This window comes from Falco rusticolus, chromosome 6, assembly GCF_015220075.1.
Source record: "Falco rusticolus isolate bFalRus1 chromosome 6, bFalRus1.pri, whole genome shotgun sequence".
NCBI classification, from domain to species: domain Eukaryota; kingdom Metazoa; phylum Chordata; class Aves; order Falconiformes; family Falconidae; genus Falco; species Falco rusticolus.
This window is the reverse complement of record NC_051192.1, coordinates 36,442,064-36,461,981: the sequence shown is the minus strand read 5'-3', so window position 1 is coordinate 36,461,981 and position 19,918 is coordinate 36,442,064. Positions and strand designations below refer to the sequence as shown.

The window sequence follows — 19,918 nt, the reverse complement described above, 5'->3', positions numbered from 1 at the left end:
GGTCCTAAGATGCAGACTAAACCAATGCTCAGAAAATGTTTCTCTCCACGTTTGTGCCTTAGGTAAAAACAGTATTAACATAATAAATGCACATAACATTACTGAACTGCTAGCACTGAAATAAACTAGAGCCCAAAAGATATTTGCTCATTCAGCAGCTAGTACTTCAGATTACTCAGGCTCTTCCATTACATTTTGGCAGCAAAAGGGCAGAAATTTTATTTTGTCCTCTTAAATCTTTTCCTTATATCTCTATTTACAGCTAAAGCCTACAAGAATTTTACAGTAAGATAACCTGGTGAGATAGTGACACCTGCCTAAAAACTGAGGTCTTGTGTAAACTTTTTAGTTTTGCCAGTGTCCTCATTTCAGCTGGGATAGAGTTAATTTTCTTCCCAGTAGCTGGTACAGTGCTTTGTTTTGGATTTAGTATGAGAATAATGTTGATAACACACTGATGTTTTAGTTGTTGCTAAGTAGCGCTTACCCTAAGTCAAAGGCTTTTCAAGTTTCCCATGCTTTGCCAGTGAGGAGGTGCATGAGAAGTCGGGAGGAAACAGAGCCAGGGCAGCTGACACCAACTAGCCAAAGGGATATTCCATACCATAGCATGTCATGCTCAGTATATAAACTGGGGTGGGGGTGGGGATGGTGGTGGGTGGGGACTGGGGTGGGGTGTCAGTGGGTGGTGAACAATTGTACTGTGCAGCCCTTGTTTTTCTTGGGGTTTATTCCTCTTGTTTTATCATCTCCCTTTGCATCACTACTACTACTACTACTACTACCACCACCACTACTACTACTAGTGCTATTTACTTCATTTCAGCTATTAAACTGTTCTTATCTCAACCCATGGCTTTTACCTTTTTCCAGTTCTCCTCCCCATCCCACCAGAGGTTGCATGGTACTTAGTTGCCACCTGCAGTTAAATATGGCAGCCAGGCTGCACAGTGTGTTCAGGTATCGCTGTGAGGTCAGGGCTGGAGGAGAGGCCAAGTATGGGCTTCTCAGCTCTAGCCTTCTGTTTTATACTTGTAATTTTTAGATTTGCGTAATAAAAAATAAGTTGAGGGAGCTTCAGAATCTAAAATTGCTGGTTTTCAAGAGCAAACAGAGATACAGGACTCCAACAAATTTTGATTAAGAAGACTAGGACTGTTTAAACAGGAAATAATGAAAAAGATTTCTCATCCACCCACTAGACAAGACATTGCCCAGTGTAGTCCTCTGGAAGCTACTTGTGTGAGGACACCCCATTATACACTTTGTTTCATCAAATGACTTCCACATTTCAAGGGAAGTCTAATCTAAAAGCGTAATTCTGTTAAAAGTATAATTACAAAATAGTTTAAACCTCCATAAATAATGAAATATGAATTCCCTACACATTCAAGGAAGTGAAGGTGTTTACAATTGCCTTTTTTTTCCCTCCCTGCAGCTCTCCCTGTATAGAAAGGAAAAAAACAGTTGTAAATGTATCTCAGCATTAGGAAAAACAGTACCCGTGCTGCATGCCTACGTGGATTTGAGACCTCAGTAAGGATGCAACTGTGCTGTGAATCTGTAAATGGCTCTTGCATAAGGAGCAGCTGGTCAAACAGCATCCGTGTTTCCATGTATATCTTCATGGTTTGCATCATTCTGGCCACAGTGGTTGGAAATTTGACGGTTATCATCTCAATATCACATTTCAAGCAGCTCCATACACCTACAAATTTCCTGATACTTTCTATGGCTACAGCAGACTTTCTGTTGGGACTCATCATCATGCCTTGCAGCATGGTGCGTTCTGTTGAGCACTGCTGGTATTTTGGAGAGATCTTCTGCAAGATCCACACAAGCACGGACATTATGCTAAGCACAGCTTCCATCTTCCATCTTTCCTTCATATCCATTGACCGTTACTATGCTGTGTGTGATCCTTTGAGATACAAATCAAAGATAAATACTTTTGTTATCCTGGTCATGATATTTGTAAGCTGGATGGTCCCTGCTGCTTTTGCTTTTGGGATGATCTTTCTAGACCTAAACTTGCGAGGGGCAGAAGAGATTTATAGCCATGTCCATTGTGCAGGAGGATGCTTTGTCATTTTTAATGAGACTTCAGGTGTTGTGGCCTCTATAGTGTCCTTTTACATCCCTGGATTTGTTATGCTATACATCTACAGGAAAATATACTCTATAGCCAAGAGGCAGGCAAGATCTATTAATGCAATTAGCCAAAAAAAGATGAGATTTGAAATGAAGCAACACATTTCACTCTGCAGAGAAAGGAAAGCTGCCAAGACATTAGGCATAATAATGGGAGTATTTCTCATCTGCTGGAGTCCATTCTTCTTCTTGACAGCAACCAACCCATTTATGAATTATGTGATACCTCCTATTCTCATTGATGCTTTGGTTTGGTTTGGTTATTTGAATTCTACATTTAACCCAATTGTTTATGCATTTTTTTACATGTGGTTTCGCAGGGCATTAAAAATCATTCTGCTTGGAAAAGTTTTTCAGCGGGACTCTTCCAGGACTCATTTGTTTTTAGAGTAGCATGTTTTAAATAGTTGGATTCATGGCTTTGCATTTTTGCCCGGAGGCTGAACTCCTGCATGTAAGAGCTAAAAATTAAGGAAACACCTGTTTCTTTACTCATTTACCAAGTTTGGTTCAAGGAAATAAACAACTATTGCGCTTTACATCTTCTTTCATACCAGACTGGGATTCATATGTAATGTTTCAGTTCTAGTTATTTATATGCAATGCACAGAAGACCAAGAGTTAAGTTTAAAAAAACTTACAGCAGTTCATATCCCTGCTCTTCATCATTAAGAAATTATTCTGATAAAACAGATCAATTTCTTGAACAAGGTGTGTTTATATTACAATATTTGTGTTTATTTATCATCCTCTAGAAAGAGGAGAATTTTTTTCCTATTGAATTTCTAGACATCTTTGAGTAATAACCCAAACTTTTAAGTTTGTCCCTTTCCTTCAGTATGTGTGCAGATGTGCCCATAACCAGCCATACCAGCAAACTCCATGGAGGGAAGATCAGACAAAGAAAAGTCATGCTGCTCCTTCTGTTTCCATTTCAACTAGTGCTTGTCACCTATGAGTTTGTCACTTAAAGGCTTTGCTGCTTAATGAGATCAAAAGCATGTTTAACATGGTCAAAAGACAAGGAAAAATACGAGGTACAAAATGAAAAGCAATAGCAAAAAGCAACATTGAACCTGACAGTGCCAGAAAATGATGCTTGTCTAATGAATGTTTGTATGTAAAGTATTTGCCAATTTACATCTCACAGAAATTTTTTTTGGTCATATTGTTATTCTGTCTGATGGCAATGCTGTGACAGCTGGTGAGGAAAGAATATAGAAAATTGTTAAGAAATGCTATGGTTGGCCTGAATGGAGGGTGAATGGGTCAGGGTGGCTGTGGAAGCATCAGGAGGAGTGGCAGAAGAAGGACTATAGGAATGGACCTGGACATGCAGGCTGTCACGGTTACATCTGTGGGCAGCTTCTCAGGACACCCAGACTGGGACATGAAGGACAGGTGAGTAGGTAAAAAACTAGCACATGGTCACCATCTAAAGAAGACCCACAGACTGTTATGTTTTTGAATTTATGACCTGGCTTTTCTGGAGTTAACAGATCACCAAAGAGAAGGAAATATTACCTATGGCCTGACCTTGTGACACCTGGTTCGACTATGAAGGACCAGTTCTGGGAATGGAGACGAAAGAATTAGGACCTGAGAAGACACTATAGAGAGAAACTGATGACTCTGTACTGAAATAAGAGCTATGCTCAACAGTAGATGATGTCCTCCGTTCATGTTGCATGTATAATTGCACGTTGTATGGGTATTTTGTCTTTCTTTTCTGTGCTTTGTAGAGCACTGAAGCATTCTGTGCTGTAAAGCTTAAAAATTGAATGATGCTACATTTCAGCAGAGCAAAATATTGGGATCTAAAATTGATTCACCATCATCTTGTATGTTTGCACTCTCCAAAATGACATAAAAAGGAAGAATGAAATATACACTACATCAGCACACATGCTGTGGAAGATAACCCTTGTTAGTGACAATATGACTACTTTAATACTTTATCTCACAGAAATAAGGTAAGTTAAGATAAAAAAGTCTATCTTTCTGATAAATTAATGGGTATTTCTCATCTTCCTTCATCCCCAGTGAGGCTGACATGATGTAGCTAATTTTCTCATGGTCTGTGTTACCTTCTGAAACTGCATGATCACTTGGACATCTAGATCTCTCTTGAAACTGCAGTTTCAGAAGTGCTGTCAGGTGATACCTCCTTTCTTCTGGTGGTGTTACAGATTAAAGGAAAGTGATCTTTCCCTATGAGGAATGTTGCCCATCTGAGGCTTTTAAATTATATTTACTAAGTTCAGTACATATTAACATAGGTCCTTTAGGAAGTCAGTGGAGTGGAGAAGTTGTTTCTTTTCCTTTATCTCCTGTCTATCCCCCTGAAAATCTGGAAACATTACTGTGTTTCCAGAGAATTTCACTTCTACCAGAGTTCCCAGCCTGTCAGTCTCTCTTCGTAACTTGCTCTGACATATTTCTGGCATTATTTGCTTGTTGCAGCAAGAGTTTGTGAATGAATATGATCCCAGCTTGCCTGCAGGATAGCCTCTAGGTCAAATAGAGCACAAGCCTCTGCACTCTGTGTCTAAACCCTAGGGCAAATCTAATCCACTTAAAACTTCAAAAATAAAAATAATAATAAAAAAAAAAGAGACCCACACTCTTGAAGGCTGATAGCCATCTAATGTAAATTTATACACCTAAAAGTTAGGCATTACATCTTCTCTAGTCATTAGTAGTTCTCTTTATACTCACTGTAGAAAACCAGTTGCTTTCACAGCGTGTTTTGTCTTACCATTTTTAGGTAAGATGAATTGTTCCTGCAGATATTCTTTCTCTTCCGACTAAGAGGGATCTTTCAGTGACTAGAATAGATGTTTTGATGTTTTTAGATATAATTTTTGGGTAGCTGAGATGAGGATCACTCAGTACAGGTGAATCCCACACTATGGAAAAGTTGGCATGAACCAGGGATTCAGAAAATGCTCGCTTCAAAGGCCAGGGTTTGGGAACTAGAAGTTAGATGTCTTCTCAGCTCTTGACTAGCAAGAGCCCTGAAATGAGATTTTAGATCTAGGCAGTGGTTCATGGAGCTACTATTGAAGATTTGCCTGAATAGCTGCAGCTCAGAGATGATGGTGGGATGGTGGATTGTGAAGTCCCAGAGGCACGCTATAGTTTCCTGTGTCCTGTCCTGGAGAACATCAGGAGGTAAGAAGGTCAAAAATTGTCAGGTCATTGTGAGGAGATGACCTGCCAGGGAGGGTGTATAGGGGAGACCTTGGGTGAGGGGAGTCTCAGCCATCCAGTCCATGTTGTACAGAAGTTTGGAGAGTGTCATGGTTTAACCCCTTCCCCCTGCTTGCCCCAAGGTTTTATTGCTGAGCACATCACATGATGTGCGGTATCCTTTTCATCATTTGGGGTCAGCTGTCCCAGCTGCGCCCACTCCCAACCTCTTGTGTGTCACCATTCTACTCACAGACAAGGTCCTGAGGCTGTACGCAAGATCTGCTCAGCAACAGCTAAAAGAGGGGGCTGTTGTCAACACTGTTTTCATCACACATCCAAAGCATAGCACCACAAGTGAATATGAAGAAAATTAACCCCATCCCAGCCAAAACCAGTAGAAAGGCCATCTCAGCATCGTGGCTGCACAAGATCACCACAATCTATTTAGTGTAAATGGAAATAGTAGAAGAAATTTTCAGTGTATAGACCAACAACTCTCCTGCAAGCTAGTCTAGCCAAGATGTCACTGATATATATTCTCTGCAATAGGAACAAGGGGCTTCCAGCCACAGACAGGTGGTGACCTTCATGCACACCTAGAAGGCAGTTCTCCTTGTTCTTAGTAACCTACAATTATGCCAGCTTTGTCCACAGCCCAGTCAGAAAGTTTCTGAAATAACTTTTTCCTCTGGTGTCCTATTACCTAACGGTGGTACTTTCTCAAAGAGTCTCCTTGCCTTCTGTTTACAGAGTGCCTTCTCTAGCAGAGCAACTTTAATGAAGTCCCAGGTTACTTTCTCTCATTAGCTCTAATCACAGGCAGCGCAAAGCTATTTCTCACTGCGAGAGGGATGTACAAATGAGATGTGTTAATGAGGCTGCAGGGACTCTATTTGAACCCAAGACTTTGATAAATTAGGAGAGCACAAGAAAAATGCCTCATACTATTGTCCAATCAGATTATGAGTTAGGTCTGGTGAAGTAGAATGTACCTTACTGCAATCTCAAAGTAGCATCATGTAAATGAAGTGCAAAGGGTACTGTCAAATTCCTTATCAACACATTTAATTAGTGGCCTTATTAAACCTTCCCAGATGGCCAGCTTTTGCAAAACAAATGAGTCTCCAGTGGGTGATTTCATATGTTTTAACTTCCCTGAAAACTTGTGCAAAGCAATTACTCCAGCATGATGAAAGGCTCTGTTTCACCAGTAAACCTATGTCTGTTCATTTTGCCACCAGTGAGCACCGTTTGCAATGTCACCTTCCTCTCATGCTTTGTACAAAACTGACAGTAAATTTCAGAATCACAGACTGCCACCTGTCCCCTCTGCCTCGGTGCCTCTATCTTGTGGTTTGGTGGTTGTAACATGGTGTGGCAGCCTGTGCAATGCCACCTGCTATGTACGGCCTCATGCATGGTGGTCCACCTGTGGCTGAGGCTCATGGTCTGCCCCTCAGACACGAGGTGCAGCAGGACAGGGGAAGAGCAGGAGCACCCACTGTCCGAGCAGGACCCTTCTAGAAGCCTTACAAGGAAAGCTTTGCTCCAAAATGGAGATTTTAAACTAGATAGATAAAAACATACATTAGTGCAGTGTTCAAACAAGAAAATTGATCTCTCAAACTGTGTAAATATTGCAAAGTGTATAGCTTTCCTTAAATCATTAACTCATCTAGGTTGTGCACACTGTGCACTCTCTGTCCTTTACAATGCATAAAGAGCCATTCAGTAAGGAGGAAAGCACTAGATACAGTTAAACATAAGATTCTTAGTGTTCTACAAAAGTATTTTACTTCTGTAGTTTTTCTGATCATCTTAGTTATGTACAACACTACTTCCACACTACTGCATCTAAAGACCTAATGCAGAAAAAGACTATGCCTATCTGTAAGCACTTTTTTACTAGCCTGTTTCCATTAGACATAGCCTAAATTTTTAAAACTTCTATCATGAAATGACTGGCCTGGTAGATGAGAAGAGAGCAGTGGTTATTGTCTACCTAGACTTCAGCAGGGCTTTTGACACTGTCCCCCATAAGATCTTCATAGAGAAGGTAATGAAACGTGGGCTGGATGAGCAGAGAATGGACTGAAAACAGGCTTAACATCCAGGCCAGGAGGGTGGTGATTGGCGTAAAGTCTAGTTGGAGGCCAGCAACTAGTCTAGTGTAGCCTAGAGATTAATACTGGGTCCAATTCTGTTAATGATCTGGATGATGGGGCAATGTTCCCTTCCAAACTCAACTATTCTGTGGTTCTTTGAAATTAAATTCCCATAATACTTAGTGAGTCTCATAATGTTATGTAGTCCTGCACAACCAGATTTTTCCAACTGATTTCCTACTTCGTAGGTTTTTTAACGAGATCTTTTCACCATCATGCTGCCACTTTAACTCAACCAACTTGCATTGGTAATTGAAAATGTTTCTATGTGATGACTATGCAATAGCTTTTGTAAAGCATTCATTTGCTAAGGGACTGAATTCACAGGTAGCTTCGGCAGTGGCAACTCCAGAACCCACTCCTAGATGTCTTGATCTCTTATTTCCCGTAAGTATAGGAAAAGTCAATCTCCTTAAACAATGCGTACTCACAGCATACTGACTAAAAGAGATCTGTCAGTTAAAGAGAGATCACTGAAAACAGAGTGCATCCTATATGCTTCGGACTTTCTCCGTTACCAACAAGATAAAACAATTCTTCAAGAAAATTTGAGCTTGTATTTTGCTCTCTATTGCTGTCATTTCTGCTTTACTTAAGCGAGCCCAGAGGAATAAAAGCAGTTAGTAATAAGTAACTAAATAGTTGTCTCCAATCAATAATTAAGGACAACATGGAAATTGTGAGGTACAACATGAAGGAAACTCATATATTGTAATAAAACTAAACTGTTTTATCGGTGAAAATAATGACTATGACAATTTTCTCTCCACACTGCCTTTGCAGCACAGCAGTGCCTCACTCAATGACAATTTTTAAGGTCTTTTTTTGTAGTCTTACTTTAATGCAGTTTAAAAGTTTCATTTAAAAGACTTCAGTTCCTGTACACTTGTTAGCAGGTTTTAGACATTTCATTTCTGAAAGGTAAGGTGTCAAACTATTACCCCACCACTGCCCTCTGTCCCATGCTGAAAGGAGAACCAATGGTGAGGCACATGGGGGGCTGCTTTCTGAAGGTAATGCTTTTTCAAGTGCAGTCTCTTTCCACAGGTTGCTTTGTTTTAATCCAATATAATTGTGTCTGCATAGATTCCTCCTTTAGTAACTTCTTTTAATAAAGGATCATCTGTGTGAAACTTGCGTATCTCTCACTTGATTTCTTAAAAATAAAATTACTAGACATGCCTGTCTCAAAAATACTGACAGATCTCCAAGATAAAATATTTCTGCTGTACACACTGACAAAATGTTACCATATGTGGAGTCTGTAACTGATTCTTTGTAGATAATCCCAAAGATTTAGATTTTATTTCCAACAGAAAATTTCCTTGTTTGTCTTTAAAGCATCTGCCATAAGCAGACTCCTTTAAATGTTCTTATTTTTCCCTTAATTCATTTTGAAAACCATATTTATTTTCTGCCCTGTTCTTGTGGCATACTGCAGATCATAATCAATAAAAATCCAGCCTCTGCTGAATAGTGATCATTTACCCTTGATTTGTAACGCATCTTCAATACACTTGCATAAGGGTCAGCATTAAGTCTGAGTGTCCACCTCTGACCACTTACATTAATAGTGAATTAATTTTGTCTTTTCTTGTCTACACTACATTTCCTAATTTTTATTTCTTTATAAATAACGATTACCCAATAACAGATGATAGATTGCCAACACTTCTTTTTATGTGTTTCTGTAATGTATGGAGAAGACTTTCTATATGCTATGTGAAAGCTGCAGATACAACCAGCATGAGAGAAAGTGCTGTTGTGGCCCATTAAATTACAAGATCATAATCTTCTTCAAGGTTATTAAATATTTCATTTCTAAGTTTCATTAGAAATGGTAATTATTAAGAAATGTGAAAGAATGTATTGGCCACTAAAATAGATATAAAACAGAAAAACTGTCCTTCACCTTTACCTTCAACCTCTGCTTTCAAAAACCCATTTTGATATGACTTGTGTCTACCTTAAGTCACCAAAATAGCTCCGCTACACATGAGGGTAAATGAATTAATAGAGCAAACAGAAATAATGGTCTTGGGAATACAGGCACTTGGCTTGTTTATCTCCTGTTGTTGTAAACTCCTAAATTATATACATATTTTTAGCTCAAACTTGCCTGGGAATTAAATGTAATGTAATAAAAAATAATAAATTCCCATCTTTCCTTAATCTGAGCCAAGTTACAGAGGGGATCTGCCTTTTAACAATTCAGCAGCTTTGCAGGACAAAACCCAGTAAAATGTCTACATAAAGAATCTATCAATGGTTTTATTAAAAAGATGCAGGTAGGACTAGCCTATAAAACTGACTGCCAAGAACTCTTCTTAATCCTTTGATGCTCTGTTTCTGTATTTTTTTCATTCCAGGGTGATACTTATTGGAAAAGCCAGTGGACTGAGCTGCTTCCCAAATTCCTTCTAAGTGGGTTAAATTGCTGTGGAGAACAGTATCTCTTTCTGCTTGTATCTCTAAATTTGCTTTTAGCCCAAAACAAGTTATCTGGAAAAGAGGTGGAAGAAATGGGTTTGGTTCTCCCTAGATAAATGAAGGGAATTTTTTGGCCCTTGAAAATACTCACTAGTGTATTCATTTATAACTACTGCAGCTGGACCACGGTCTGTTACAGGAGACAAGACTCAGTCTAGATCCACTCCCTCTTAGTTAGCAGAATTATAATGATAGAAAACAGGTGCATATGTAAGGAAAGAAAAGAACATTTCTTATCATACTAATTTTACAACCGATTTCCATCAGATGTGTTCATTGCTAGTGCTTCAAAATTGACGCAGGTGAGTTTAGCATCATCAGTAATTTGGAAAAGGGGGTTTTGGCAGCTGATATGTGACTCTTTGAGATGAGCATTTACGTGAGTAGTCCACTAACTGAAATGTCCAAGAAAGCTGAGGTATGTCAGCTCGCATAATATTTCTCATTTAGAAACTGTAAGATTGAAGAGGCAAATAATTCCTATATAGTATTTACAGAGTGAAATGAATGACTTAAGGGGTTTCTTCCTCTATGCATCTTTTTCTTCTAATACTTTAAAATTGCTAATATTGTCAAGTATGTAAAATACAAGACCCATAATTTACAAAATATGATAGAATGCACAAAATAAAACTGATGTTACTATATAATTTAGTTAAGAGGTAAGTTTACTTTCAGCTGTTTTTTTTAATATTACTTGCAATTAATTTTGTACTAGATTCCAGTTATCAGATTTCATGCCCCATTTCAGAAAAATAATTGGTTGCAGTTGGTCTCTCTTTAAGCCAAGAGAAAGTTTGCCTCTGAATTACTGCATTTCACTTAGTAATTGAGTTAATGCTCTTGGCTTACTTTATCTTGTATTCTCATAATAGGATTTGGAATCTTTTGGAAACATGTGAAAAATAAATCTGCTTATGGAACTGCATCTCCAATAGAAGTCTAAAAACGGATTGATTATGCTTTCTCCGAATATCTCGAAGGATTTGATGGATTGCTCTGAGTTTGGAAATAGATCCTGTCCTGAGAGCTTTAGGTCAGCAGGAGTACGAGGGGTAATGTATCTATTCATAACAGTAGCCTTCATTTTCACCATCTTGGGGAACCTGGTCATAATAGCTTCCATCTCGTATTTCAAGCAGCTTCATTCTCCGACCAATTTCCTAATCCTATCCATGGCCATCACAGATTTCCTGCTGGGCTTTGCCATTATGCCCTACAGCATGGTGAGGTCTGTGGAGAACTGCTGGTATTTTGGGATGACATTCTGCAAAGTTCATTACAGTTTTGACCTGATGCTCTGCTTATCTTCCATTTTCCATCTTTGTTCCATTGCCGTGGACCGGTTTTATGCAATCTGCCACCCTCTGCATTACACCAGCACCATGACTGTCACAGCCATAAAACAAATCATAGCAGTGTGCTGGTCAGTGCCCACTGCTTTTGCTTTTGGTGTGGTTTTCTCAGAAGATTATGCTTCTGGAATTGAGGGCTATGAAATGCTGGTTAAATGCTCGAGCTTGTGCCCTATTATGTTCAACAAACTGTGGGGAGCTGTTCTATTTACAGTTGGTTTATTTGCTCCTGCTTGTATTATGATAGGGATTTATGTAAAAATTTTTATGGTCTCCCGAAGGCACACATGTAAATTGAGCCAAGCACACAGGAACACAAAAAGTGATAAGAAAAATGAGCTTTCTAAGAATAAAGACAGGAAAGCTGCCAAGACTTTGAGTATAGTTATGATGGGTTTCTTAATATGCTGGTTTCCTTGTTTTTTTGCACTCTTAATTGATCCATTTTTAAATTTCTCTACTCCTTTACCTTTGTTTGATGCTCTAAACTGGCTTGGGTATTTAAATTCTTTCTGCAATCCATTAATATATGGCTTTTTCTATCCGTGGTTTCGGAGAACACTTAAATACATGTTAAAAGGCAAAATATTTAGCCCACAGTTTCGTACAATAAAACTTTCATCTGAAGATCAGTCACCATAGTGAATTCTATTACTGACAGCAGCTCTAGAAATGAAGAAGAAACAGTGCATTACTGGATTTTCATGGTTCAGTAAAAGCCTGAAATGCGCAACATGAATTTTGTGAGTCAGTCCTGTATAATTGTGTCATCAAATATTTCTTTTAATAAAATCAGACTCACTTTATATATTTATTTACTACTTGTGTTCACTCTTAATGCCTTGATAGGGTTTCAGAAGTTTAAGTCTTTCTAGAATCTCTTAATGCATTGATGTTTTTTTTTTATTTCAGAAAGTATTTGCATATATACATAATACAGTCCATAAACCTCATATTTCACTTAATCTTGTATACATGCAGCTAATCTTTCCTGAGGTTCACCACCGATAATCTCCTAAACTGGAAACGCCCCAGGCTAATATGGTGGCAGTCTTTGTCAATCTTTTGTGACTGGGACATTAGCAGTTGTATGGAGTCTGCCGTTATTCCAAAACAAATAGAATCTGAGCGTAATTTTGGCTTGAAGTTGATCTTTTCCCCTGAAAACACAGAATTGGGTTTTCAGCCCTTATCTCTGTGTGCTTCATACCCGGGGAGGAGTACTGGGGAACAAGAGCACTGCTCACACTCAGGTATGTGCTGCTCCTTTCTTTGTTTAGACATCAGGCTCCAGAGGTTATAAAATATGCTTGCTGACAGCCCGCCCCATATTCACCCCACCACAATTTCACACTGAACTGGAGTGTCTAACTGAGGTCCTTGCCATGCTGAGCTCCCTCTGAAGCCGGTAGGAGTCACTGCCAGGGTTCGCCAGCTGCACGCTTGAAGTAAGGTTGGCTGAATTGTCATTACTGAATACAGCTACTGCAGTCTTTTCATTGTGAACTGTACCTCTGACTTGCCTTTCGTGGTATGTGTACAGTGTGTGCTCCACCCTTATTAAAGTGTGACTACCAAAAAGCCACCCACATTTATTCATTTCTTGGCTTATCTGTGACAAGTATGACATGTGATCAGTATGGCATGGCAGTGATAGCTGCTCATTTTCTTTGCTGATGGTTCCACTGATGGATCTGTGATAACATGAACACGTTCTACTTTGGATGTGAAGAATCCCAGTTTAACCCCAACCCTGACACACTCGAGACAGCAAGGAGCTGGCGAGTCACAGCCCGAGCTGGGGTGGCGTGAGGCGCGCGCCGTCCCTAGTAAAACAGGATTTCCTGCCCCCTCGTGGAGCCCACGGGCAAAAGCAGCTTTAAAGAACAAGGTCGACATCTTATACTAACAGTGGTAAAATAAAAAAAAAAAAAAAAAAGGTTAAATACTTGGTCTGCAAAAACACCAGCTGAAAACCTTTTGAGAAACAGATTGATTTATTTTTGCAAGCTCTGTGTTGATTTGTATTTTATACCTTCACACTGCAGAGCACTTAACAAATATTTAGCATGAAGTCGTTGATACACTATGGCTCTGGAGGCAGGCGTGTTATGGAGGTGAAGAAAGTCAGCAATTACAAAACATCCTAACGGCAATTCACTGGAGACACTGCAGTTTCCAAAATAAATTCTTCAAGATTCAAGTTAAAGGTTTTGGTTTACAGGTATTAATTTTTCTATTCAAAATGAAAATATGCCAAAGAAGTCAGATAAATTCACGTAAATTAATGCTCAATAGTTAGTGTTCGGTTTTCAGTTATAATGATTTTTTGACAAAAAACCCTCACATTTTAATCAGCTTTAGTAAAAATCAACTAAATGATAGTAACTCTTTCAAGAAACTCCTGAACAAAAGTGCATATGCAACTGTAACTGTAACATATTAAAATAATTTATTTATTATTCCATTTATATAACCTAACCAAATAATCTTCCCACTGGATCGGTTGTGTGTCAGTCTTCACAGCTGCAACAGCAACAAAACATTGATGAAGCATTACAAAGAAAACTGACATAGAAATGGATGTGTAGTTTCTCAAGAGAGAGCCATGAATCTTTTTAGCTGTATATATGCCATAATCATTCTAGTTTTTCTTATAAGAAAAGAGAGGTGCTTTAACTTGTATTTTTAATTACACATTTCCACCAAAGTGCAGGATGGAGAAAAAGAGCATTTAAAGCAGCTTTGGATTTCAATAAGAGAAAGGATACTTAAACACCAAAAATAATTAATCTGGCAGTGCTCTGGCATGTAGAACAGAGCAAGATGGAGAGGCGGAAGAAGGGAGCCTTCTGAGGCAGGAGGGGAGAAGAAACCAGGCAAATATTGGTTTGGCTCTGATCGGGAGCAGCCTTCTCTCGTGCTGTGCTTGCAGGCAGACGCTGCAGCAGGTTGCAGGCGAGGCCAGCTGGGAGAGGGAACTGTGCCACTGGTCCCCATCAGCAATTTCACACCAGGTAGCTAGGGACATCTGAGCTCCATCCTGCGCTTGGGATCCTGCCCTCAGACACCTTAACTTCGGAGCCTGCCCGTGACCACAGTACGCTGACACTGCAGGTGCCTGGCATCAGCAGAGCTAAAAGCCAGATTTTGTCCCCTTGTCCTTCAGTTCAGATGCCAAGTGACAGAAGTGACAGAAGTGACAGAAGTGACAGTCAGAGCACTTGTGACTGTCACTTTTGTCTCTAGACCTGATGTAACACTATAATCATGGTGGTTTAAAGATACTTCTGAAGATACAATGTTTTAAATAAAGCAGGAGAGCCAAGTTTTGACACAAAGATGGATTTACGTGCTCAAGAACAACTTTTTCCTAAAAAAATTTTCCCCTACAGATCTTGTCCTTCAGTGTTTAAGCAATTTTGTTTTATCTGGTTTTCTTCCCCAGGACTGGCTGTGTTGCAATACTTTGGTGAATACTTCATGCTGCCAAATCGTGATTTCACCCAGCCCCTGGAGCTTACAGCTGGTGTAGTATTGCTTTGACTTGGTTAAGATTTTGGGGCCTAGAAATGCAAGATACAGTTAACAATCTAGGGCCTAAAAATGCAAAGTATGGGCTTTGCCCCTGTGCTACGCACATGTGCATGGGTGGAACTGTCCTGTCTAAAATGGGGGAAAATACGTCTGTGACTGCTTCCATCTGTCATCTCCAGCAATCCACTCTCCCACCAAGTTCCTGGCCTTCTCCATCGTCAAAACGGACTTTTCCTTAGTGTCATGTTATGCCCCACAGCACAGCCAGCTCTATTGAATCATGATGGCACCTTGGGGCTCTCTCCTGCAAACTCTACACACCCTGTGACGCAGTTGTATGTAACCTTGCCTTCTTGTCTGATTTCTCTCTCTTGCCTGTAATTATGCCATCTTTGACCCATTGCATTACATCACCAAAATGACCATCCCTATGACAGAATTAACTAGTCAATTTTATTCTTGTTCACCTTTAGCATGGTTTTCTCAGGGTTAAATACTGACATTATTGGAGAATATATGGCAGCTATTGCCTGCAGCATTTTCTGGTTTTCTCTCATACTTAACAAATGCTGAGGAGTGTTGACTTCTCCCTTTGCTTTCTCTTTTCCAGGCACAGTGATGGTAGAGATACAAGTCCACATATTTTCTGCAGTAAGAAAACATCAGAATTCCTTCAAAAACAGAACAAAGTAACAGAAATACCATGTGTAATCATGGAAATCTATGGGGTTTTTTGATTGATTGGTTGGTTGGTTGGTTGGTTTTGTTGTTGTTCTTGGCTGCCTTTCTCACAATAGTTGATCTTTTTATCAATTTCTTAGAACCTAAGGGTCTGTGCAAAGCCCCCTTCTGGCTGGATTACTTCAGCTCTGCCTGCACCCCTATCGTTTATGGTTTGTTTCATCATTTGTTTCAAAAAACCTTTGAAAATGGTCATTGCAGGTGCAATACTCAGACTGTGAATTTCAGTATACTTTACTGACTTCCTGTAAAAACTTGGTTAACTTGCCACATTCTTTAAAAATGAATTAGCAGCTCCTGGAATTATTTTCAGAAAACTTTGCAAATATTTATATGGGTTCTTTTATCTTTACAGTATTTGCATATACTGTTAAATAAAATAATAGGTAACCTATGGCTGGACTTACGTTCAGCAAGTTAATACAATATCCTAGAAATGTTGTGTCCGGATGCTAGGAAAGGACCCAGCACACTGACAACATGTACAGGATACATTATCCAGATTCTCTGCTGTGCACACAGAGACACAAACTACGTGGCCACAACACTGAAGAACCATTGTGTCCAAGGGCCAGAGCGAACTCTCACGTTTAAGCCACATGAGGTAATTATTTAGATGTTATTGTCTGAAAATTAGCACCCTAGTAATCCCAATCTATTTGCCAAACTTTCCAAAAGAACTAGGGGAGTGGAATGGCACCAAAACACTTTTTCCAGCTGAAAACACTCCATCATCTTTATCTACTCACAGGACTCCAGACACAGTCTTACAAGTGCTGGTAAATCAACCTCAGCCTGCTTTTATAAATGTAGTTTTTCATTCTGTAACTGAAAAATATTTTAAATGTGGTTAATTTAGGGTATGAAGCTCTAGCCTCTGAATAACTGCCTTTCTCTCCATCTGCTGCACTGCACTGCTTATGAAAATAAATTGTCATCTATGAAGGTGGGTATATTCCCTCACAGGAATTAAAGGTTAGATTTTTTTAAAGGGAATAAATAAAACCTAAATAAAAAATCTCCATCATGTTCACCAAAGGTTTCATGGGCAAAGCTTCAGTTCTGTCTTCCCAGAAGGTTACTGCCCCTTCCCCAGAATCAGGACAGCAAAGTGACAGTCGGGTGCTTCCATGCAGCTGCTCTGTTGTGTGTATACAAAAGCAGTGTGCTCCTATTTAGTAATGCAGAACATTCCAGTACATTTGGCTTTTCTAATGTTATTATGGGCAGAAAATTGATTTTTATTCCTCATTGTGACAATTTAGAAATCGATATCTCATTTGAGTAATGCTACCAACAGTGAAACACTGCCAGGTCAGCCAGGAAGCAAATGTACGTCTTCAGGGTTTGAAAGTGATGTTTGATGCTCACGGAGTAGCCTTGGACCAGAATATCCCCTCTAGTCTTGCAGCACTCACACCAGCCAAACAATGAAGAAATTGCGGGCAATTATATTGGCCATTTCTGCTTCCTTTGGTGGAAATTGCAGGGACTGAGTGATAGCTGGAGTCAGTGGTTTGGCTGCAGGTCAGTGCTGAGGAGGTGCCTTGAGCTGGCAGAAGATGGATGATGGGGCACGGGGGGTCACTGCTTTCACCTGCCATGTGCTCTCCCTCTCCTTGCTCAGAGTTTGGCCACCCCTGCCCATTTTGTGCCACTAAAAAATTGCCCAGTGTAAAAAGGCAGCTTTGCATAGGCCACATCCAGGTGGTTGAAGGCCATGAAGTTTGATTTGATGCTTGTCACAGGCTGGAATACTTGGGGGCTTGTATTGCTGTATTAACTCTTTTTTGCATTTTGTTCTGCCAGTGTTGTGCAGTACACCTTACTTCTCCCTCTCACTTCCTTTTTTACCAGCTCAAAGTGTTTTTCTTCTGAAATGTGAACTAAAAAGCCCTATTAAAACATTGCTTCTTTGGGTTAGATTATTCCCAGCTGACATGTGTTTTGCTTGCTGCAAACAACAGCAAAGGGAATCGGGAGCTCTGGGGAGGGGCTATATCGGTTGTACCTGCGGACCTCTTTTGCAGTTTTGGGATTACCTTTAACGTGTAATTAATGAATTATTCTTCTGCAGAGAACTCTTGAACCAGAATATATCATATTCAATTTTTTTCTGTGTGTATTTTCACTTTTTCTCTCATACCTTTTGCAATTCCTCTGCTGGATCACTAAACACTTAGCTCACTAAAAACTAGACTTTGGGGTCACATTTAGAAAAAAGCTTGTACAGAAAAAAATTACGAGAGAGAATGTTGTGAAGATGATGATCTATTGGGATTTCACTTTATTATGATATTAATAATTTCAAATTTGACATAAATGGAAAAAAAGGAGAAATAACAGGATAACAAGATCAATAAACTGAAAGAAAATCATTTTATTTTGGGTTAAGACAATCCTAGACTGAAACAAGTATATGCGTTGTTAATTTCAAAGATAACACATAATATATTTGAACCGCTTAAATCTTTTTATTAACTTCCTGAACTAAATGATCTTTTTTTCTACTCCTTCTCTAATCTACAATCTCCTCAGTTTTAATCCTTCAGTTGGAATTTGGACAGAGATGCTACAGATGGGGACAATGCCAGTGACAAGTTCTCTCTCCATGTTCACTTCCACTTCTAACACGGTTTAAGCTGCCACAGTTAACTTACAGAGGTACTGCTTCTGAAACTGCTCATATAGATATGTCCTGTATGAGTGCTTGAATGGACAGAACACAGACCAGTGTAAGCAAGACCAGGAAAACATAAAGCAAAAGTTACATAAAAACGGGACGCAGCAGGTGCAACAATTTCTTGTAAGTGCTACGGACAGGAATTTTCCATAGTTACAAAACTGAAGGTCAAGTGCTGCTCTCTGTGTAAGAAATACGAAGAAAAAATACAAACCACAGCCTGTGGAGATCCCCTGTCTGCACAGAGGTGGGGTGCACTACACCTAGCAGAATTTTAAATTTTAAATAAACAATAAATGGCCTGGGTCAGTAGTCTACATACATTTCCACCACTTTGCAGTAATGATAAAACACTCATATACAATATGCTGAACTTCTTCGGAAATGATCACTTCTTACTACTCCAAGGGAGAGCAAAAGGCTGCACTATAGGCTATATGGCTGTAATAACATGTGACAGAAGATTTGAGGTTTAGGTTTGCTAGCTCAATGTAGGTCATCTTGGGAAGCCCATAGCCTTCTCATACTGTTACATGCTATTTAGGGATCCCAGACTAACTCTTTTGGAAGATGTGAGGAAAAATTTCACAGCAAAGGGGCACTGATGATGGCCCTCTTAGGAAGTCTATAATACTTTGAAAATGTCTTGTTCTATTTTAAGGAACTTAGACTCAAAGGTTACTTAGAAGACTTGGAAGATCTTAGAGGTTATGTGCAGTAGTTTCAATAAAAAATATATTGGCTATGCATGTCTTCACTGCAGATCAAGCCATATCAGATAGCACATTTACCCTTCTTTTTGTGTGTGTGCGTTTTCCTGTGGATTACTAGGCTGCATAGTACATTCAATAAAAGTTCAGTTTGAGACCACACCCAGCGATTTTGCCCAAAGAAGAAAGGGCAAAAAAAAAAAAAAATCTTGAGTATGACTGGCATTTTTTATTTTATGACAATCTTCTTACTTTTGAAGTTGATACAGGTTAAAAGACCTACCTTGTCACTATTTGAGCCTTCTCTTAATCATGAATGGATCTCTTTTCCCATGACCAGATGAGAAAAGAGGGGAAAAAATACAAAGCAATTCCAACAAGTAATGTGTGCAGGAAGGGCGAGCTGAGAGTGTTTTGTTACATATTGTTCCCATTAGGGGTGGTTACAATCACTTTAGAGGCACCACAACAGCTAGCTATCTCGAAAGGGTAAGTATTTTGACAAGGATGTGATTTTACTTGGAATTTGAATGACAAAGTAATTGGATGAGAATAATACTTTATTGCATGTAAAATATAAGAATGAAAACTAATGAAAATGTCAGAGCACTAAGGACAAAACTCCTATTGTTAATATCGAAAGCTGTCCAAAAGCCTCTGACAATCTTAAAGTAAATGATCACTTGTTAAAATGTGGAAATAGGAAAAGGAGAAACAAATCTCTTGGAAGTTTTACAGCATATCTCCAGCTCGGCACATAGGAGTACTATGCCAAATTTACACCTTTTTTCACTGGGTTTTTTAGTAGTGTGGAAATGTCACCTTAAATTGTTGTTGAAGCAAAACTGAAAAAATAAAAAATTCTTGCTCTTGTAGGAGTTTTCAAATCCC

The 19,918-nt window shown here is 39.3% G+C and overlaps 2 protein-coding genes across 2 annotated transcripts; both read left to right on the top strand.

The window, feature by feature from the left end:
- The first annotated feature begins 1,486 nt into the window (after positions 1-1,486).
- TAAR1 (trace amine associated receptor 1) lies at positions 1,487-2,544 on the top strand. Its single transcript, XM_037392723.1, has one exon. The coding sequence runs from the start codon at positions 1,543-1,545 to the stop codon at positions 2,542-2,544; it is 1,002 nt and encodes a 333-aa protein (XP_037248620.1). The 5' UTR covers positions 1,487-1,542.
- An 8,392-nt stretch (positions 2,545-10,936) lies between these two features.
- On the top strand, positions 10,937-12,032 carry TAAR2 (trace amine associated receptor 2). The gene has a single exon (XM_037393016.1). The coding sequence runs from the start codon at positions 10,961-10,963 to the stop codon at positions 11,996-11,998; it is 1,038 nt and encodes a 345-aa protein (XP_037248913.1). The 5' UTR covers positions 10,937-10,960; the 3' UTR covers positions 11,999-12,032.
- Positions 12,033-19,918: the final 7,886 nt, after the last annotated feature.

Coding starts and splice junctions, on each gene's coding strand:
- TAAR1 (XM_037392723.1), top strand. CDS start 1,543: ATGCAACTGTGCTGTGAATCTGTAAATGGCTCTTGCATAAGGAGCAGC.
- TAAR2 (XM_037393016.1), top strand. CDS start 10,961: ATGCTTTCTCCGAATATCTCGAAGGATTTGATGGATTGCTCTGAGTTT.